At 34.1% G+C, this 23,805-nt stretch overlaps 1 protein-coding gene across 3 annotated transcripts in view; it reads right to left on the minus strand.

The window, feature by feature from the left end:
* The window catches only part of MYH10 (myosin heavy chain 10), a 214,991-nt gene that overhangs the window by 95,529 nt on the left and 95,657 nt on the right, over window positions 1-23,805 (minus strand). For all 3 annotated transcript variants that reach the window (XM_074225583.1, XM_074225584.1, XM_074225582.1), the window contains 7 exons: window positions 19,992-20,090; window positions 18,901-19,044; window positions 17,492-17,587; window positions 9,784-9,902; window positions 8,217-8,369; window positions 5,770-5,943; window positions 396-569 (listed from right to left, as the gene is read on the minus strand). In XM_074225583.1, coding sequence (XP_074081684.1) covers window positions 396-569; window positions 5,770-5,943; window positions 8,217-8,369; window positions 9,784-9,902; window positions 17,492-17,587; window positions 18,901-19,044; window positions 19,992-20,090 — 959 coding nt within the window. The remainder of the gene's footprint in view (window positions 1-395; window positions 570-5,769; window positions 5,944-8,216; window positions 8,370-9,783; window positions 9,903-17,491; window positions 17,588-18,900; window positions 19,045-19,991; window positions 20,091-23,805) is intronic.

Genomic DNA, 23,805 nt, shown 5'->3' on the forward strand with positions numbered 1-23,805 from the left:
TATATTTTAGAAATGAGTCCTTTATCGGAAATATTAGCTGTGAAAAGTGTTTTCCAGCTTTTATCATGCTTCCTAATCTTGGTTGCTTTGGTTTTATCTGTACAAAACCTTAGTAATTTAATGCAAACAAAATGATTCATTTTGCATTTTATAATGATCTCTATCTCTTGTTTGGTCACATATTCCTTCCCTCTCCTATTTCAACCTTATCTTGGTATAGGGTTTGAGATATGGGTCTCATATAATCAATTCTTTAAATATCATTTAGAATATTAACACATTCATATTTTCATTCTGCTTCATATTCCTGAAAAAATGGTTTCTAGTTTTTTACTGAAGTAAAACATTTGATAAAACACAAGTTTAAGAAAATCTAAATAAAGCATAATTCTTACCTTTCCTGCATAATGAATAATACAAAAATCTGCCTTGTCTTTTAGTTGCCGGGGTTTTTGGAACTTGGAATGAGTTCCTTGTTCTTGAACCAATTTTTCCACAAAGGTCTTGTCAGTAGCCTTAGGAAACCAGCATTCTTCATCCAGAAGAGCCAATACACCTGGTGGATTAGCCTAAAAAGAAGGAACATTCATTGCCAAAATTTTATATCTATTCTTTTAGTAATCTGTAGAGTTTCTCTCCATAATAACAGCTTCTGTATTGTACTTTTCCATTAAGTATACAGAAAATGCTTCTCTAAGAATTAGAGACTGGTAATGTCCATTAAAGGATAATAAGAAAATTCTACTTTGACTAAAATGGAACTTGCTATTTGAATTACTAGAATAGAGTTGGGGACTAGCTCTAATCTGCAATTTCAATGATAAAGTCTCCTCCTCAAGTCAGCAAACACCCTTCATTATGAATTTTATAGGCTTGGGAGAATTGCATAGAGAACTAAGAAATTAAGTGACTTGTCTAGATCATACAACCAGCACTTGTCAGAGGGACTGCCATACTTTGAGTGTCCCAGGTTTTAATCTTCACTCAATAAACTCAATCAGTGGTCAAATCTTTCCAAATTTCACAACATTTCTTATATCTGTTCCCTCTACTCAAGGTTTATCTCCTTGTCCTGGTCCTACATACATGCCTTTGTTTGGGTTGTACCCTGTGCCTGCAATGAACTCTTCTCCCTCACCCTCAATGAATCTTCTTCCTTCAAGATACAATTTAAGCATCATCTTTTTATATAAAGCTTTTCATAACTATCCCTAACTTAGAGATTACCTTCCAGAACTGCCCTAAATTTAATAACATTGTCATTCTCTTTATTTTGTTTTGGTTTTTTTCATTTTTTAGGTTTAAGGCAAATGGGGTTAAGTGGCTCGCCCAAGGCCACACAGCTAGGTAATTATTAAGTGTCTGAGGCCGGATTTGAACCCAGGTACTCCTGACTCCAAGGCGGGTGCTTTATCCACTACGCCCCTCATTCTCTTTATTTTGTAAATCTAAAAATGTATATGTGTAAATATTATGTAACTGAGTACTAATTAGCATTCCTCAACTAAGTAGCAATTTTCACTCATTATATTTATTTGTTTCTACTTAGTATTAGGTTGGTGCCAGCTAGGTGGCACAGTGGATAGAGCACCGGCCCTGGAGTCAGGAGTACTTGAGTTCAAATCCGGCCTCAGACACTTAATAATTACCTAGCTGTGTGGCCTTGGGCGAGCCACTTAACCTCATTGCCTTTGCAAAAAAACCCCAAAACAAAGCATACTTAGTATTGGATAGGTAATTAATAAATGTTTGTTGATTGATTAAAGTAGGACTTGAATGAAGAAATCTGGGTCTTTCTGGCTCTGGCTTTCTATCCACTATCTTATGATGTTTCTCATTTTAACAGTATAATATTTCAAATTATGGTTAGGTTCCATTAGAGTTTATAATGAATCCCCTGAAGAGGTTGTATTATTCAAATTCAAACTATTTATTGGCTAGAACCAATACCAAATACTATATAAATATAGCTTTCAATAAAGCAGAAGTGAATGCATATGACCACTTAAGGAGATTCATTATGTACACTAATCAGGAGCTGACTATAGTAACTTCATTGTAAAGACCCAGTTAAGTATGATGGGGTAAATCAAAACAGAATTAGAACAGTATAGGGAGAATTAAAAAGGAACAATTATCTCATTAAAATAGGTGAAAAAAAAGAAAAAAGATTTGATAGCAGATTAAAAATTTGAATTCAACAGATGAATACTTCCATAAAATGCCATAAAAATAAAATACACACAAATATTTTAAAAAAACAAGTCAAGAGTAAAATTTATTATGTAAAAGAAGCAAGGGTGGTAACACTGAGCTCAGACAAAGTTAAAGAAAAAATAGATTTAGTCAAAAGGAAAAATAGAGAAACTATGTTATTTATCAGCTATACTATTCAATATTGTTTCAGACCATTTAAAATAATTAGCAATATACTTGTCAAAACATATACAGAGAACTCAAATATCTTTAATAAAAATTAAAAAAATATACAGAATCCATATGAACATAAAAATAAAAGTTTTTACAAGTAAATAAGATCTAAATATTATACTGTTCATGAGTAGGAAGAAAGCCAATATAATTTTTAAAAGGAAAATCTTATCTAACTAATTTACAATATTATTCCAATTAAATTATGAAAATATTTTCTGAGTTAGAAAAATATTAAGCTCATTTCATTGGGAAGATCTGGGGTCAGCTAGATGGTGCAGAGGATAGAGCACCGGCCCTGGAGTCAGGAGTACCGGAGTTCAAATTTGGCCTCAGACACTTAATAAATACCTAGCTGCGTGGCCTTGGGCAAGCCACTTAACCCCATTGCCTGCCTTGCAAAAACCTAAAAAATCCCAAAAAACCATGGTCTAGGAAAATTTGAGGAAGACTAAATGGCAGAAGTATTAATAAATGTGAAACAAACCTCTTCTGATACTCTTCACTCAGTAATAATGATAATAATGATGGCAGTTACTATTTATATTGCAATTTAAGGTTTGCAAAACACTTTACATATCATCTAATTTGATCCTCACCTCAACCCTGGGAGGTAGGGCTATCATCCTCATTTTACAGAGAAGGAAACTGAGGCTTTTCCAGGGTCACACAACTACTGAGGATCTAAGGCAGCACTCAAATTCAAATTTTTCTCACTTCAGGTGAGGAGCTTCTCAAACAAAAAGAATTTTAAAAGATTCTGGGGTTAAAACTCTAGAGAAGAAACCTATATAGTATAAAGAAAAAAAGGGTAGTGGTAAGTTACCCTCTTCCTGATATTCCTTTCTCATCCCTCATTACAACTTCATCTTCAAAAACCCATTTGTTTTATATCTTCTATGTATTTATCATGTGATTTTTTTTTATTGTTGTCATCTCAATCTTGCCTGACAACTCTTTGTGATCCCATTTGGAGTTTTCTTGACAGACAGTAGAGTGGTTTGCCATTTCCTTCTCCAGTTCATTTTTCAGATGAGGAAGCTGAGACTTTTGCCCAAGGTCACAAAGTTAGTGTCAGAGGTCAAATCTGAAGATTGAGGCTCCCTGATTCCAAGCCCAATGCTCTCTTCACTGCGCTACCTAGCTGCCCATTATCTTATGATACTGCATATTACATTAACCCTCTGCTAGACTAATATCCCTAAAACAAAGACAAATTCTGTTATATTGCCCTGAACTAAATATTTGCTTAATAAATCTGTGTTCTACTGTATCATATTCATGAAATATTATTTACAGCCTGGTCAAGTTTCCTTTATACTGGGTAGAGACAGTTTCTTTTGAAAGATTTATGCCAAGTATCCTCACCAATTAAATGATAATACTGCACATAAGTTAATACTTATTATAAAACATTTAAGATACATTAAATAATACAGTTCTATCTCTACCTTTCAAATTTTCTATTGCAGATTTCAAAGTGATGTGTTATTTCAAACTACTAGGTTCTTACTGGGTTCTGGGGGGGGGGGGAATGATGCTAAGTTATTTGATAAAGACAGTAGAGAAAGTTTAAAGTTATCTGAGCCACACTAACAATATTGTCACTCCAGGCCCAGCATTCTCAACTAGGGATTATTATATAAAGAAAGTCTATTGAACTGAACTGTGAGTTATTCTGGGTTATAACTTTGAACTGACCTTTTCTTGTTTATTTCTCTCATAAACTCATTAGAGGAAGATGTGTCCACCAGGGCGCAATCAACTAATTATTTCATACCACTTTTTAAAATTGAGATTTGTTAGTTCCCAAGGGCCTGTGACATTACACTTATAGCCACCTACCCTTTTATTTTGGCCTTGGCAATGTGACTCCATAAGTGTAAGTATTACCAACAGTTATCAACCACTATTCTACTCAGTCTTAGGATTGCTTGAGACACTGAGAATTTAAGTGACTTAGAGAGGGTTACCAGAGCCCGCACTTGGTGAGATTTGAATCTAGAGCTTTCTAATTCCGTTACGCCACTCTAAAACATATCTTTTCCCCTCCTACCTTTTGTTTTATGGTCAAATTAACAAATACATAAAATCTAAAACTTACTGTCAAACAAAATAAGATACAGGTATTGAGAAAGATAAGCAATGTATTTCATAACATCCGACATCCCAAAGAGAAATTCACTACTTCTTGTACTACTGCTTGTTCCAAGCATTTCCTTCAATTATTTAAAAACATTCTGAGAAGAGGTCTAGCACATCAGACTAACAAAGGAATTCATCATACCAAAAGGTTAAAAATCTGTGACAATTTGCTAGGAGCTGTAAAATCAATAAACTAAAGAAGGATTCATTAAATAAAAGTCAATATATCTTGGAGGGAGAGTTCAAGTGTAAAGTGTAGGGCTTTACTACAGTGACTTTTCAACAGCTTAAGAAGGGCTAAGAATTGTTTGAAAAACTGATGTTACCGTACTGTATTTTTAGTGTCCCTCTTCTTGACATGACTTCCAAATCCCAAATTTTTTTTCTGCTTTGAAATGGCAAATAATTGAAGAAGCTCTTTCAAGAACTACCTTTTGTCTGTTTTACATCAAACAAAAAGGTTAAATTAGAAGTGACTATTCACTACTGGCAGGAGATAAGGGAGAGGGATCAAGTAGGCACTCTCTTTATCCCTATTGCCTTTTTGGGCAGAACACAGACCATACATACATACATACATACTCCCACCCCCCACATATATACACAAACACCCCCCACACACACACACAACCTTGAATATTTTGAGACAATCCCAGAGGAGGTAGCCTTGGAATTGTAGGTAGAAAGCCTGTGTAGGAGTCAGGAAGTCTATATTAGAGTCCTATCTCTGAGCCATCTTTTCTGTATGACACCTGGGTAAATCATTTAATGCCTCAGTGCCTATTAAGTTTTCTAAGAACATAAATACAATTGCTGATCTCAATGGGGACAAAGAATATTTGTCTGATGATATTTTAATAATAAAATCACAGGTCCAATAGAAGAAATCGTGTACACAATAATTACACATAAACTCTAATTGTGGCAAACCTAAGAAATTGAAAATGACAACAGAATGCTTGTTAACATTACTAACATTATGAAATTTAAACTAATTGAATTCTAGATATTTATGGCAATGGAATAAGAATAAAGGAAGATTAAGAGAAGCTGCCTGCCAATTTAACTGACTGCTGCCATTAACTCTATAACTAGGTCTAAAATTCCATTTCCTATGCCCTTTCCATTCCAAGAATACTGCTTAATTGTCACAAGAATGTGAATGAATATATGAGTAAAAATGAATATTCTTACTGGTCGTTCTATTAAATCAATGCAGGGCTGCAGATCTAGTCCAAAATCAATAAAATTCCACTCAATGCCTTCCCGTTGGTATTCTTCTTGCTCAAGGACAAACATGGTATGATTGAACAACTGCTGTAGTTTCTCATTGGTATAGTTGATGCAGAGTTGCTCGAAGGAATTCAACTGTAAAAGTGTTAAGGAAGAATGAGATTTCTAAAAGGCTATTTTCCAAAAATAAAAACACACAGTCAACAAAAGAGATCAAGTAACTAAGACAAAAGTTAAATCACAAAAAAGGAAAGGGGAATAAAAGGTTATGGATAAGGGAAGTGCTTTTTTTTCCTTTAGGTTTTTGCAAGGCAAACGGGGTTAAGTGGCTTGCCCAAGGCCATACAGCTAGGTAATTATTAAGTGTCTGAGACCGGATTTGATACCAGGTACTCCTGACTCCAGGGCCGGTGCTTTATCCACTATGCCACCTAGCCGCCCCCGGGAAGTGCTTTTGAAAAATCTAAATAATATTTTTTTCTAGTTACATGTAAAGATGGTTTTCAAACATTCATTTTTATAAAATTTTCAGCTTCAAATTTTTCTCCCTCTCCCCTCCCCAAGATAGCAAGAAATCCAATATACATAATGTATGTACAATCATGTTACATAAACTTTCCAATTAATCATGCTGTGAAAGAAGCCTCAGAACTAGAAGTGGATGGCATTTAGGGAAGAACTTCTAAGAAGACAGGATAAAAAAAGACTATGGAATTTTAGATTCAGAACTAAAAGGAACTGAAGAGGTCATCTATTCCACCTCTCTCAATTTATGGATAAGGAAAATGAAGTCGAGAGGTGATAAGCTATTTGTCAAAGGTCACACTAGTAATTGAATGCCAGAGAAGGAATCTGAACTCAATTTCTTCATTTGTAGAAAGAGGAAGTCAATTTAGAGGAAACTGGCCTAAGGTTCCTTTCAGCTCCCAGATCTCTGATCTGTGAACATATAAATCAGACAGAAAAGACAATATGATCTTGGACATTTGAAAGGCTTCTGAATAAATAAAAATCAATGCTTCAAGAATTAGGGAGAAATTAAAAATTGGAGAAAAAAGATTTTAAATCAATCACAAATAAAATGTGACAATCCAAATCGACTGAGCATCGATAAAATCAATAGGACTGAATACCATTCCAAAAGAACAAAGGATAAGAATGATTTTTTTAAAAAAAAGTAACTTATTAACAACCATCAAAAAAAACTATTCAAAAATCACTAATAAAAATACAAATTAGAAAAATAACTGAACTATCATCTTATATTGATTAAATATGGCAAAAAGAAAAATTCCATGATGGAATAACTGTGGGGAAGACAGGATCACAAATTCATTATGGTCAAACTGTGAATTAGGCAATTTCAGGAAAACAATTTCAAATTAAGCAAAACAATTACTAAGTTCTTTTATACTAAGTAACAAAGAGCTCTTCTAATAGGAATTATATTTCAAGATTAAGGACATAAAAAATAAAAATACATGCATATGATTAATCTTGATTATTCTCTATTTGTCATCTGAGCTATCCACTGAATTACTAAACTTTATCATTTTTACTTGCATGACATCTCTCATATTCAATTCCTTTTCTTCGATACTTCTCTATCACTTTATAGGTCCTTAATACTTTTCACTTAAGATTAAAGCAAACAGGGGCGGCTAAGTGGCCCAGTGGATAAAGCACCAGCCCTGGAGTCAGGAGTACCTGGGTTCAAATCCAGTCTCAGACACTTAATAATTACCTAGCTGTGTGGCCTTGGGCAAGCCACTTAACCCCATTTGCCTTGCAAAAAAAAAAAAACCCTAAAAAAAAGATTATAGCAAACATCATTCCATCAGTGCAACAATAAGGCACAATTTTGGGATATCTGCAATGAAGAATACCATCAGTATCAGAGAAAGTTAAAAAAAGTTCCATGGAGTTATTCAAAATAAATAAATAAAATATAAATTTTTTAATTAAATTTTTATTTTAAAAGATTATTAGTTGATCTCTCTCCTTTAAATCTCCTCTTTCCATACTATTATACTATACATTTCTATTAAAACATGTACTTTAAATGTAAATCTGACTCCCCAGTAAATGATTCTAGGAATTTCTTATTGACCCTAGGATAAAATATCAATTTCTCTGTTTAACTTTTTTTCTCTGTTCCCTTCACATGATATAACATCTCCTACTTTATCACAGGGTGACGCGAAGGAAGTGATAGAATGATAGTAATAGTCAGAAGAATGTAAAAGTTTTTGATTGAGTAAGTGGAACTATTGTGGATAACTATGAGATCTAAGGTATTAGGGACAGATTTGACATTGGCAAACTCAGTGTTAGCATGAAATGAAGCACCAATTGGTCACTAAAGAAAAAGTATCAATAAAAATAATTCAAATTAACATTTAAAATACCTCAAAAATTTCAAACCCAGCTATATCCAGAATTCCAATAAAAGATGCTCCTTGTCGTTTCGTTCTATCCAGGGCTTTATTAATGCGATGAACAAGCCAGCGAAAAAGACGTTCATAGGTAGCTTTTGCCAGTGCTTCTACAGCAAAATCAGCCTGAAAAATCAAAATGTATCAAGTATTTAATCTGAGAACTTTCAACTGAGCAGTAATGACTTAAAAATTAGAGATAAAAAATTTAAACTCTTAAACTTTTGACTGATCTACTCATATTAAATAGCTTTATCAAAGAAAGAAAGGAAGTTAAGTTGGTACAGTTTGATAAAAAAAAATGCTATATTCGGAGTTAAAAGACCTATATTCAAATCACATTTTGACCTTGGGCAAATCTTATAACCTTTCTAGGCCTTCAGTTTCCTCATTTATAAAGTAAGGTAGCTAGACTAGATGATTTCAAGTCCTTTAAGAATGTGTGTATTCTTAATAATGACCTAGCTGTGTGGCCTTGGGCAAGTCACGTAACTCCATTTGCCTTGCAAAAAACAAAAAACAAAAAACAAGAATGTGTGTATTGATTATCACAAAATAACTGGAACTTATCACAAATAACTGGAAACTGGTTTGAGGACATGACTTCTTCATAAGGAAGTCTTATGGGAAAGGATGCTTTTGTTGGATTTAAATAAGTCCTGTCAGTAGGAGCATTTCAGAGTCATCCCCTGGAGTTCCTTATAATTTTTCTTAAAAAGAACCATGACAGGCAAGTCAGATAGCTGGTTGGCTTTTACCTCAGGAAGGTTCTTTGTCTTTCAGCTAAGCCAGGTTCAAAATGTCTCTCCCTTGGTAGCCAACTACTGTGACAAAGATAACACATATTGGCTACCAAGGGAGAGACATTTTGAACCTGGAATGGACTTTTGTACAAAGACTGGATTGTAGAGGGTCAAATGACCTATGGATTGGCTTTGGCATTTATGAACTCATGAGATACAGAACAACCTATTTCTCTGAATCAACTTCCCCATTTAAAAAAATAGGGAATATTACTTTCCTTACTAACAAGATTGCTGTGAATATAAAATATTATTATAATATGGTTAAGGTGAAGTTGACAAAAAAAGAAGGGCTCTGGAAAAAAGGGAAAATTTTTGCAAATGAATAAAAGTAATATCATGAAGAGGTAATATAGAGAGTCAGGCCTTAGAGTCAGGAAGATTTCAATCCTTCCTATGACATACTACTTAGCTACCTCAGTTTGGGTAAATCACTTAATCTCTCAGTGTCCCTCTGAGACAGAACAGTTGCCGATGTATACTGGTAGAGCAAGTTTTCTCATAAGGAGTTTCTTACACTGATGGAATCATAAAAACAAAAAAGTCAAATACCAAAAACCAAACAAAGGAGAAAAAAAAAACTTGGTTTCATTCTTTCTTGACTTTGAAAAGTTAAAAAAATCAGAGAAGAAAAAAACAATTATTTAAGATGACTGAAATTTGTATTCTTTCAATGTTATATGTTAAGAAAGTGTAACCATAAAAGAAAATATTGAAGAAATTATTACTAAACTTACTTGCTCCTTGGTTTGGGCTTTCTGGACATAATCTCTGCCAACTTTGATTCGAGGAGTAAGGATGGCACGAGTGAATTCCATTACATTCATCCCCAGGAGATGACAGAGTTTTTGTGCAACTGAAATTTTAACAAGATTTAATCCTGAAAAATACTGTGAACTCTGCTATATCAACTAGTACTAACAGTGGCAATAATGTAAAAGTTTTATTATCCTTAAGAAGTGACTAAAAACAAAAACACAAGCACTTATTAAATCACATTGAAAGAACCACAAAGTAACACATCTTACTTCTGGTCAGCTAAACATAAAGAGAATAGCATTTAATAGGAACAAAGGTAAAAAGCCTACATTTAAGAAACAACAATTTTTACAACTCAGAATGAGACAAGTGTGGGTAGAAAAACAAGATGTGTACTGGGAATCTTAACACTTTAGGAAGGTAAATGAGTCAAGAAGGTGATTGGGCAGTCTGAAAGTAAAAAACTGATATCTCTCTACCCTCCCTTCTCCAATTACCAAAAACTGAGCTTAAAAAAGGATGGATGTTATAGGTGTTTTCCTGAACAACATACTTGGCCTAGCAGACCCAAGAAAACGTAGGAGAAAGATACAGGGCTGAATAAAAATATAGGCAGGACTAAGTAAGAAATGTGTGGAGGAAAAAGTAGAAGAGAGGCAAAATAGAAGACATATTGAAAAAATAATAGTATTTTGGTATGAGTTATACTACAATATTTAAGAAATGTTCTTCTTACTAATGAGCTTTGTCATGAGGAATAGGTGATCCTAGATTATCAAGTTCTGTCAAGTCCTCAATCCTGAAAGAACTTCAAGTATGGGCCCATTAAACAAACTTAGATAGACTAGCATTGTAACATTTTGAGACATTCATCATAGGAGGGCTGGACAAGAAGTGTTATTTTTAAATTGTCTACTAAGGCAAAATATAGTTCTGATGAAATCATAAGACATTTTACTTTTTGTTGTTGGTCAGTCATTTTTCATGTTTTATGCTCTTCATTACCCCATTTGGGGTCTTCTTAGCAAATAAACTTTGTCAGGTGGTTTGCCATTTCCTTCTCCAAGTCATTTTACAGTTGAAGAATCAGAGTCAAATAGGATGAAGTGACTTGCCCAGGGAAACACAGCTAGTATGTCTGACATCAGATTTGAAACTAGGAAGATGAGTCTTTTTGACTCCAGTTTATTCATTCTCTCTACAATGCCACCTAGTAAGTGATAACCGCAACTATTTTGGGGACTGGCAAAACTGACATAAAAAGGATAATTTATATAAACAAATGTAAATACAGTTAGTAATGAAGATTAGCTCCCTCATTAGTTGCAAACCCAGGAAGACCTAACTCTGACACATGCTAGCTATTTGACTCTGGACAGTCTCAACTTCTCAGTACTCTGAGCAACTCTTAAATTAAAGGGTCTAAGTTTCCAGAAAAGGTGTTGACTTTCACTGGCAGAAAGCTGATTGATCCTAGAATCTCTTAGATCAACAATATCACAGGAATAATCTTTTATCACTAAAGTTTTGTTAAGCAACCATTCCAAATTAAAACTGAACAAACTGTAGTTATTATAATCTTTGTAATATTTAAATAGTAAAGTTTAGACTAAAATTCAGATCTTCCAATTGTTATATTGGTGCTCTTCACACTAATGCTGCTATGGGGGGAAAAAGTGAAAGTTTAAGTCCATACTTTTTTTAAAAGCAACCTAAATTTATTTTAAAATATAAAAACTATATTCTCAGCATACAGGCTATGGGCAAAAACAAGCCAGTTTATTGACATCTTTTTAGAGATGTGAAGATAATTTTCTTTTTCTAGACTAAGAATTCCCAGTCATTTCATTATTTGCTTTTGTTTTTTGTTTTTTAGTTTTTGCAAGGCAACGGGGTTAAATGGCTTGCCTAAGGCCACACATCTAGGTAATTAAGTGTCTGAGGCCAAATTTGAACTCAGGTACTTCTGACTCCAAGGCTGGTGCTCTATCCACTGCGCCACCAAGCTGCCCCTGCTTTTGTGTTTAATAGCTAATTAATTACATTAAATCTCTAAGTTCTTAATGCCTTTTTTAGGCTTCAGAGTCTATAAAACACAGGCAGCATTTTGGCGCTCTACTAAATCAAAGTGTTTTTTGGTTGTTATTTTATTTTAATTATTTATTTTTTTTGCAAGGTAAATGGGGTTAAGTGGCTTGCCCAAGGCCATACAGCTAGGAAATTATTAAGTGTCTGAGACCGGATTTGAACCCAGGTACTCCTGAATCCAGGGCCAGTACTTTATCAGCTGTGCCACCTAGCCGCCCCTTGGTTGTTATTTTAAAGATAAACAACAAAACAGGAGAAACAGGTATCTCTCAGTCAAATGCGCTGCAACAATCTGTAAAATCTTAAGGAACATGATAGAATAACATAAGTACATTATCACTTCATAAAAGAGGGAGGAAAAAGCAAACAAAAAAGAAAACTAAAAAACTGGCAAGGGACTAAGCACAACGGCATTTAAGCATACTTCTTTGTGTGATGATCAAGTATGATGGGTTTGCTCATTTCAGCAGTATAATAATCAAAGACAATTTTATATGACTTGTGATGGAAAATACCAGCATATTCAGAGAAGAACTATGAAGTTAAAATGCAGTCCACAGCTTCCTATTTTCAATTTTAAGAGACCGTCATATATTGTGGGTTTTATCCCTCCAATGTTTTTCTCTTTAGATGTGATTGTTCTTTCACAACATGATTTAATATGGATATATGCTTAACATAATTATACAACATAACTATATTAGATTGCTTTCAGTTGGGGGTGGGGGAGAGAGGGGAGGAAGAAAAATGTGAAACTCAAAACCTTACAAAAATGATTGCTGCGGCGGCTAGGTGGCACAGCTGATAAAGTACTGGCCCTGGATTCAGGAGTACCTGGGTTCAAATCCGGTCTCAGACACTTAATGTTAAAAAAAAAGACTTAACTGCAAGAACAAGATGAGGGGCAGCTAGGTGATACAGTGAGTGGATAGAGCACTGGCCCTAGAATCAGGAGTACCTGAGTTCAAATCCGACCTTAGACACTTATTAATGACCTAGCCATGTGGCCTTGGGCAAGCCACTTAATCCCATTGCCTTGCCAAAAAACAAACAAACAAACAAATAAATAAATATAAATAAATAATAAATAAATATATATAGTAAATGAATAAATAAATAAATGTAAATAAATAAAAATAAAATAAAAAATAAAAAGCCCTTATAAAAAAGGACAAGATGAAAAACAAAAATGCCAAGGTGTTTTTGAGAAGCTCTTTATTATCAAGGAAAATGAATGGTGCCACTACTTTCAAAGAGGATCCAGGTAGGTTGTTTTATTAAGTGAAAATGGCATTGAAGAAGACAATCATGAGAAGTTAGACAAAGGTCACACAGGTCTTCTCTCTGGACTCCACAATTTTCCTTAACTCTAAGTCAGTAAGCTTACTTTAGACTCCAGCCAATGACCAAAGCCTGGGGTCAGAAATTCCTGAGTCCAAATCTGATGTCAGATACTTACTTACTTACTAGCTATGTGACCCTGGGCAAATTATTTAACTCTATTTGCCTTAGTTCCTCATGTAATAAAATGAGCTGGAGAAGAAAATGGCAAACCATTCCCATATCCTTGCCAAGAAAATCCCAACTGTAATGACTCAATATTTCTAAAAGGAGGCAGTGTTCTAAAAAGATGCAGCAAATATGGCTTCACCAAGAACACGTCATTATCAGACAAACTTTGTTACCTTCTTGAAAAGGTAATAAAGACTATTAAATGAGAGAATGCCATACTTTAGATATGAACAGAGTTTATCACATCATTCTTGAGGTAAAGTTAGACCTAAACTCGTTAGTTAGATGTCTATATAAGAAAATGGATTTGGAAACTGGTTGTGTACTCTTGTACCAGTAAAAATCTTGTCAGCTAGGCTGCCAATAAATTGTTGGAAGAAAGTGTGGTCTAATATGATTTCACATTTTATCAATGACCTGGAAAACATTAATTAGCATGCTCATCAGAACTGGAGAAAACACAAAGCTGAGAAGGATAGCTTGTATGGTGGATCCCTGGGTAATAAACATTTTGGCACGTCACAATACTGAGTTAAATAAATGACACAAAATTTTATAGAGAAAACTTTTAATTCTTATGCTTCAGGATAAAAAAAAACATCCAAGTATAAAATAAATGCAAAAATGGAGAGAGTTTGGCTAGACAGAAATTCAGCTAAAAAAGATGTGGGATTTTAGAAGGCTGTAAACTTAATATGAGTGATATTGGGAAACAACAAAAAGGCAATTGAAATTGTAGGCTACTTTTACTTTGACAGGCATAACTTCCAGAATGGAGGACTGTAAGAGACCTGTGGTTACCTGAAATAGTGTTCAGTTCTAACTATCACACAGTCTAGAAAGCATACATATGTTGTCATAGGAGAATAAAGCGAAAGATCTTGAGATCATTACATAAAAGGATTACTTAACTAGGGACTGACTGGTTTAGTCAAGAAAAGACTTGACGAGAGCACATGAGTTGTTCTGAAGTACTAGAAAGCTTGCTATCATGTAGAATAGAATTAAATATGCTCAGTCCAGTCTGGCTCCAGAAGACAGAACCAGAAGCAATGGACAAGTTTCAAATGTGTGAAACGAATGAAGCTTCTTAATAATTAAATAAATTTAATTAATAATTAAAGATGGGATGTGCTTTAATAGTAAATGGTATATTCACACACACATTAGAAGTAAACATTGCTATTCAAGTATGAGGTAGACCAGATGGTCCCTAAAATTCCTTCCTACTTTGAGTCTGAGATATGTTCAATGACTAAAGTAAAATCTAGTAATAATTTATTACTTAACAGAATCTAAATAGCTAATATAATTACAAAAATTCAAAAGTCAATCATGTCACAGGGTACTATGGAAGCATATTAAAAACTTTTCAGTTTCCCCCAAAATATTAAGAAATAATTCTCCAGTCTAAAAAACTTTTTCCTACAGTAGTTCTTTAGGGTGAGCCTTATGGTAATCAAGTGCAAGACTTTTTCTTTTCTTTTTTTTAAGGTTTTTTTTTACAAGGCAATGGGGTTAAGTGGCTTGCCCAAGGCCACACAGCTAGGTAATTATTAAGGGTCTGAGGCTGGATTTGAACTCAAGTACTCCTGACTCCAGGGCTGGTGCTCTATCCACTGTGCACCTAGCCGCCCAAAAGACTTTTTCTTAAGGTTGTATATTAAGGATCAAAACCAAATTCTGAACAAATAATTATACTTTTCTTCTTGAGATTTTTCCTCTTTCTAAACCCAGAAGGACCTGGGCCCATGATACACTAAGGTTTAGTACTCATTTCTCTAGTCAGAAAGAATTAAGATATTGATATGACAGAGCCAGTGCCTTAGGAATGCTCCCAGAGGGACAGCTAGGTGGCATAGGGGATAGAGCCCTAGAGTCAGGAGTACCTGAGTTCAAATCCAGCCTCAGACCCTTAATAATTCCCTAGCTATGTGGCCTTGGGCAAGCCACTTAATCCCCATTTGCCTTAAAAAAACCTAAAAACCACAACAACAACAAAAAAAACAAAACAAAAAAGGAATGCTCCCAGAGAACACTTGAAAAGAGTAGTCAAGGATTGAATAGTTAATATTCTGGAATGTTAGACTGAAACCATATTCTAATAATATTATAATCTTTCCTAATATTGTTCCCTCAGAATGTCTTGGGGAAGATATATGTGGAGACAGGAAAGACTGTGGGGGGAAGAGGAAAGACAATGGCAGTTTGAATCTGTCTCTAAAACAGAAATGCCAAGATATTAGATTCAAGATAAAAGGCTTGAATACTGAATTAATGAGTACTGAATAGTAATTTTTTTTAAAAAAAGGTAGTAGTCAACAGAAAAATTACTATAATGCATGGGACAAATGCAAGAGATAGAATAAAAAAGAAATAAAAGTAAATGTATTTTTTTTCACTTATGAGATCAAAGTTACATAATAAGAACTGGGGGAAAATGATACACAATGAATAGATCTGTTAATATCTCTTACCTCATTGGGTCTTTTTTTTCAAAAACAAATCAAAAAATCCTTATTTCAAACTTCCAAAATCCAAACTGTATAAATTTTGAAAATTTAAATGCAACTAAAATGCTGAGTACCTAGAATCAGGAAGACCTGAATTCAAATCCAGCCATTCTAGCTATATAAACTTGGGCAAGTCACTTAACCTTTGTTTGCCCCAGTTTCCCCAATTGTAAAATGGGGATAATAATAATAGCACCAACTTGCAGGATTGCTGTGAAAATAAAATGAGATAATTGTAAAGTGCTTAGCATAATGCCAGGCACAGAGTGAATGTTATATAACTGTCAAAATAAAACTACTATGGAGTCCCAAAAGAAACTACTCACAAAAACTGAACATCAATATATATATATATATATATATGTGTACACACACACACACACACACACACACACACACACGAAAAAGCACAAGTACCATATAGTTTGAAATTATGTTTTTGGGTTTTTTTTTCTCCTCTGAGGATATGATAGAAGGTAAGAAAATAACAAATAAAACAGGTACAATCAATTATATGTTTGAGAGTCATCAAAACACTTCTAAGTTCCACTGAAACAGAAAGTTTGGATTAAAGCTGGAAGGGGCTTCAGTGATCAAATTCAATGTTCTCTTACAGATGAAAAGGTGAAAGTCCTCAATTAAAGAGGAAGTAAACAGTGTCTCAAGCAAAACGATTTCTGCTCTATTGTGCATAAATATGAAGAGAGGAGATATTTAAGAAAATTAAATAATCTAGGCCAGTGTATTCCTTTCAATCCCAAGAAACCCTCGAAAAGTTATATATTTAATAGTTTAGAAACAAGGAGCTCTATAATCACAAGATTGGAATAACAACCTAGTGAAGCATGAAGGGAAATGGCAGATCGGTTAAAAACAGATGAACTAGGGGCCACAAACAGAGAGCAGATTTCTAAGGCAGAAGACATAAATGGACTTTTTTAAGAGGCAAGGTGACAGTAAATAGAGAACTCCAATTTCTAGATTGATCACTTGACCTTTCAGTGATTTAGGCAACTCTCTTTATCTTTATTTAAGATAGTAAAAAAAAAAAAAAATCACAGGAAATAGGAGTAGTAAGAGTACTCCTACCCATTACCAAGTATTTATATTGAGCTTGAAGGTTTAATAATAGTAAAACATTTTACGATATTCTCTTATTTGAACCTCATCACAACACTGAGGTAGGTGCTATTATTATTCCCATTTTAGAGAGAAGATATTGAAGTGGAAGGTTAAAATAACTTGCCCAGGGTCAACACATGGCTAGTTACTTCTGAACTGAATCTTCCTGACTCTAATTCCAGGATTCTATCCACTGCACACCTAGGTGGCCTATTAAACAAAGATAATTCTCTAAATTGTATGTAATTGAGTTCTACAATTAATTGGAGCATTTCAGAACTGAAAATGATGGATTTCTATATATGAAAACTGTGAGAACTATTTCCAGAAGACACTTACAAAGAAATTCTTCATGAACAATTTTTTAAGTTATTGTCATAATTTAAATCTCTCCCTCTTCCATATTTACTATCATGTTTTATAATCAAAATTAAAATGATCATTAGATTACCTGTGTTTTCTGGCATTGAAGCTTGATCAGTATTCCTCTCTTTTTTAAAGGAGATGTTTCCAAACTGTAGCACTGAAGACACTACTTTAAGCATTGCTATGTTAAAGGCAAATGCAAAAAACATTAATATTGATACATTCGAATTAGGTCTAAAATTTGTCATTGTTATTTCTTAAGCTTATAATTCTTATTACAGGTTGTTCTTTTTTAAATAGGCATAAATATTCATAGCAGCCCTATTTGTGGTGGCAAAGAATTGGAAATCAAGTAAATGTCCTTCAATTGGGGAATGGCTTAGCAAACTGTGGTATATGTATGTCATGGAACACTATTGTTGTATTAGAAACCAGGAGGGATGGGAATTCAGGGAAGCCTGGAGGGATTTGTGTGAACTGATGCTGAACAAGATGAGCAGAACCAGAAAAATACTGTACACCCTAACAGTAACATGGCGGCAATGATCAACCATGATGGACACACTCATTCCATCAGTGCAACAATCAGGGACAATTTGGGGCAATCTGCAATGGAGAATATCATTTGTATCCAGAGAAACAACTATGGAGTTTGAACAAAGACCAAGGACTATTAACTTTAATTTAGGAAAAAAATCCTGATATCTTATTGTCTGATCTTCCTATCTCTTATACTTTATGTTTCTTCCTTAAGGATATGATTTCTCTCTCATCACATTCAATATGGAAACAATGGTATAAACACAATTGTTTATTGCCTTCTTTGGGGGGTGGGGGGAGGGAAGTAAGATTAGGGGAAAAATTGTAAAACTAAAAATAAACCATAAAAAAGAAAAATAGGCATAAGATTTTTTTGCTACTTGTATCCCATTTTGGAACAACATACTACAACATAAATTTAAGAATTTACCACCTACAAATACTAGAAATAACAAAGCTCTAGAGGTAATATGAAAAACTATAGTTCCTGTTTATAAGAATTTACAGGCTATTAAGGGAGGACAACTCAGATTATTGGATAATGAGGCAAAAGAGAACTCCTCTGAATTTCCAAGAGAAGTTTTTTTAAAGTATTTGGAAAAAATGTAAGGAAAGAGTACTTTCAGCTCAAAAAAGATGACACATAGCTCTTTGATGTAAAACTATATCACTACATAGAGAGAAGATGCTAAGCTCAGAGAATGTTTAATTAGGTCAATTTGGGTTTTTATGGAGGATAGGACATAGAACTATGGAAGAAAGGGAGAAACAGAATGTGGAGAGCTTAAATACCAGGCTAATGTGATTTCTATTTTATCCTTATAAGCATTGAAGATTTTTGAAGTGGAAAGTAGTCAGATTAGAAGGTATTTTGGCAGCTGTTTGAAGATTTGATTGATCAGTGTTAAAAGTTCTATTGAAGTGCACATTGGATCACACAGATCCCACACATACACAAGATTTCATCATGAGAGAAGCCCATTATATGCATCGCTTCCATTGTCTCTTGAAAGTTATCTTTGTCTTGCTGACCAGGAATGGGGATATAGCCATTGGATAAAAATCTATAGTTATTGAATCCTTCAAGAAGCAAGTCAGCTGAAGAAAAAAGAAAATAAAACATTTTATTTAACAATTACTCATAAATGAACAATAATTTACTTCAATATTTGAAATGAACTATTAACTACAATATAACAAATTATCATTGCCTTAACTGCATGTTTCCAATTTTAGGTATTTCATTACCTCTTTTGAAATAAAATCTTTATAACCAGTAGAAAGATACAAAACACCCAATCTTTACCGCAAGTCTCATTTTCCTATTTCCACTTATTACATCACTTTTTCAGACCCCCATGACTATCCTTTTTATAAATGACTGTTCCAATATCTGATATTCATATTAATTTTTCTAAAATGGAAGCAATACCATGATTATCACCTGATTGAAGCAAAGTGCTAGTTGAAAATACATTTAAACTTCTTCCCTAGAATTGCTTGCTGTCTTTATATTCATTTTTTAAATCACATCACAATAATTTTTTTTTAGATTTTTTTCAAGGCAATGGGGTAGCTTGCCCAAGGCCACACGGCTAGGTGTCTGAGGTTGGATTTGAACCCAGGTACTCCTGACTCCAAGGCTGGTGCTCTATTCACTGTGTCACCTAGCCGCCCCCTCACATCACAATAATTTAACAGAAACAGTGGATTTTAAAAAAGAATCTAAACTCGATATTTGCTCATAAACAAAAGAATGCCAATCAAAACATCTCCCAATCTTCATACAGATTTTTCATTTATTTTATGCAACCGAAACCTGGAATACTTAATTAAATTTTAACTTGAGAAAGACTACATGCATTCAAAAAACTCAACATATGTTCTGAGCGAAACAATTATTTTAAGACATAATTAGCAAAAAAACCCCCTAAACTGTAACCTTTTTCAAGAGAAAAGACTAAGCTTTATTATTAAATCAAAACTATCCCAAGAAAAAACTTTTAAACTTTTTTTCTGTTTTATTCAATGCATTAATAACTTACACTTTAGATGTTCTCCTGCTCCAGACAATAGTTGGTAAAATATGTGAAATGTACGTTCATCTTTAGCTTGACGAACTGCTCGAGATTTTTCCAAAAGATCTGAGTTAAAGCAGTTAAGGATTAAATATGCTGAAATGTCAGTATCCCTTAATAATAAATGCTTATTTTTCCCCATTCACATGGCAATAACTATGCTTTTAACTTGTGTCACCCAAAATGATGACATATGAGTCTATTTCAGTCTGCTTCCTACAGAATCCAAAAACCAAACCAAGCCTCCAAGGAAGAATTTATAAAAGTTTGTACTGAAGTCTTAGAAATTTTAGAAAAAGAAAATGATAGCCTTCCCCCAAAATAGTATTTTTTTTGGACAGTAAGGGGTTATCTTTTTTGTCATTTCAAAGACATCAGATGTCTTACAAATTAATGTAGAATTGGACCTACATGATTTAGATGCTGTGATAGGTAATGGAAGTTTGCATGTCAGTTCAAGATCTGTAAAATCTTGGCTAAGGAATCATTTTTCCCCATTTGCAAAAACCAGACCATTGTTAAGGGAAAATTCATTACAGACAGGTCCGAGGAATAGTTCCATTCAGTATTAAATGACTTATTTGAGGAAGATGACCTTGGCAGCCTGATGAAGTTTCTTCCCAAAATGGTTTTTGTGTTTTGTTTTTTGTAAGGCAATGGGATTAAGTGACTTTGCCCAAGGTCACACAGCTAGGCTTAAGTCACACAGGAGAACTTAAGTCCTGACTCCAAAGCTAGTGCTCTATCCATTGTACCACTAGCTGTCCAGCCAAAATGTATTTAAAATAAAAAATGAATTACAAAGGATTGCAAAGAAAAACATCCAATAAAGATATGATTATTTTTTCCATCCAAGTTCAAAGACCCTCCTGAAATTTACCAGACTCAAGGATAAGAAATTCCTGATCCAAAGTGGCTAACTAAAGGATACAGGAAACAAAGGCATAAAGAAATCATATTCCCACACTAAAGAGTCAACTTTTAAAACAAATTTTAAAAAGATGTATGAAAAATGGCTTAAGTAAAAATAATAAATTTATCAGCCAAATCTGACATCATATGCAGCACTGTATATTCTGACAGGGTTGGCAAAAAAAAAGGGGGGGGGGAGAAGGATTCTTATATCTCATCTGTCCCATTTTATCCACAATTTCAGGCTTAAGTTTTTCCATTGTTTTACTACTGTCCAGGGTTAAGTGACCTGCCCAGGGTCATTTAGCTAGTTAAGTGTCTGAGGTCACAATTGAATTCAGATCTTCTGGACTCCAGAAAGAATTTCAAATGACTCTTAAGTTTTCAAAGATCAGGGTCAGCTAAGTGGCACAGTGTATAGAACACTGACCCTGGAGTCAGAAGGGCCTGTGTTCAAATCCAGCCTCAGACACTTAAAAATTTACTAGCTGTTTGAACTTGGTCAAGTCACTTTACCCTATTGCCCTGCAAAAAAACAAAAACACCCCCCCCAAGAGATTTCTAATTATCCTTTTGAGAATTGTTTATATTCTTTGATCAGTTCTCTATTAGGAATGACTCTTGGTCTTAAATATTTGTATACACCTACTATTTGTCTAGAACTAGACACTTAATTAGAGACTAGAGTTTTTTTCTGTTAACTATATTTATGATAACATTATCTTCCTTGTAATGACAGCTTCCTTCAAATTCTATATGGACTGATTGGGTTCATGTAAAAGTTTTTTCTATGTTATATAATTAAAACCATGAAATAAACTCAACACCTAATTTTGATCAAATCAATAACTGGAATAATAATAAATATATTTACATAGCACTTATTATGTGCCAAGCACTGGTGCTAAATGATATGTAATTATGCTCTCACTGGATCCTCACAACCCTAACAAGACAAATGCTAATATTATCCCAACTTTTACAGATGAGGAATCTTAAGGCAAAGAGTAGCTTGCCCAGGGTCAAAAAGATAGCATCTGAGGCTAGATTTGAACTCGGGTTTACCTAACTCCTGACCCAGAATTTTCCTCCTGCACCACCTCATTTCCCCAAAGTTCTATTCATGTTCTAATCTTGTTCAATTAAGGTATGGCTTCTGATATTTAAACCATAAACATTTAAGCCACTTGAGTTTATTGCAGTATGTGGTGTAGATTATTAATCTAAACCTAACCTTGTCCAAACCATTTTCTAGATCTCCAAGTGATTCTTGTCAAATATATAATTTTTGCCCATGTTATCATTCTCAGTTTGAATTCAAATTTTTCTCGTTTCCTCCTTATTTTGTTTGGTTCACAAATTCACTTTTCTATTTTTAATCCAGTGCCAACTAGTTTTGAGGATTATAGCTTTAGAAAATTACCTAAAATCTGAAAATGAAATTCCCCATTGTGTGAAATGTAGGGTGTTGGTCTTCACAGGGTGTGGAGGGGAACCCTTAGGGAATCCATTACAAAGGGGGAATGGCCCAGCCAATCACAAGACTGGAAGAGTTTTCCTAATCCCATTCCAGGAATACCAAACCCCAAACCAATTCTCAGGATTCTCAGCCAGTTAAGAGTGACCTAGAGATCTTGACCTCATGCTACTGAGTTTGCAGCAATTGTGGAATTGAATATTAGCCCACACACCATATGAGACTATTGGGGTTCTTTAGCATATCATGCCTCAGATGATGTGTGGGGGGGAACAAATTAGGGGCATGTCATGGAATGCGTGGACCTCTTAGATTTTAACTCAAACTCTGAGGGCCTATGAGCATCCAAGAGGGAGAGGAAAAGAGTTTCTGAAGACCATAAATTACCTGACTTTGAAGACTAATTCGTGCTTCACCCCTAGGTGAGGTACCCGTATCTTGTAAGATGTATCTTGCAAGGTTTGTGAATAAAATGTACAATTTTCTCTCACTCTAACGGCTTTTCTTTTCATTCATTTATAACAATTTTACACCCATCATTTCTAATTTTTTCTACTGTTTCCCTTAAGATCTAGGACTTTTGTTACTCTGGATGAACTGTTAGTACTCTGACAAGCTCTGTAAAGTATCTTCTGAGTACACAGTCTGTTTGATAAAAACAGTAAACCTATGTATAAATTCAGGTAAGGTTTGGCTCAACAATGAGCAAGGGAGATTCCTCTGATTACAAATGCATTTTTTTAGAGATAAAGGATGGAGATTGAAATCAGGGAAGACCCAAATTTAAGGACTGCCTCTGATCCCTCCTGGGGTTAATCTCAAATTATAGGCATCTCTCCAGAGAAGGTGTTGACCTTCACTAGCCAATCAAGTTACTCCCTAGAAACATCTTTTGCCAATGAAATTCCAGAAACTCTCATCTATTTTTTTTAAGGAACATTTTGTAATTAAGTGGAACTTCCCTTTCTATTTTTCTTTCTTAGAGTCTCTTCATTACTTTATAGAAATCTTGACTATGGTTGTTTTATTTTTCATACTGCTACTTACCTGAATTTATTGCCTGAGTTTCTTCACTGATTTCTAAGATTTTATTAGTAAACCATCATGTTATAACTAATGAGGAATAATTTGATTCCCTCCTCACCCTGAGTATCATTATGCACTTGATTGCTCTTTCTCAATACATCATGTGCTTTTTCTAGAGCAATTATCTAACAGAAGATAAAGAATCACTATTGCTGCAGAGGAAGATTTTATTTAGACATGTTCTATAATGCTGTTTTTCATGATTTTTACAAAAGTCTATTCAATTTAAGAGTAATCTGTATAACTCAGTTAACTGGTCTTTAAATATCTGACAAAATTCTCAGAATCACATTATCACAGAATATG

The sequence above is a fragment of the Macrotis lagotis genome, chromosome 2 (genome assembly GCF_037893015.1).
Source record: "Macrotis lagotis isolate mMagLag1 chromosome 2, bilby.v1.9.chrom.fasta, whole genome shotgun sequence".
Taxonomy (NCBI): domain Eukaryota; kingdom Metazoa; phylum Chordata; class Mammalia; order Peramelemorphia; family Peramelidae; genus Macrotis; species Macrotis lagotis.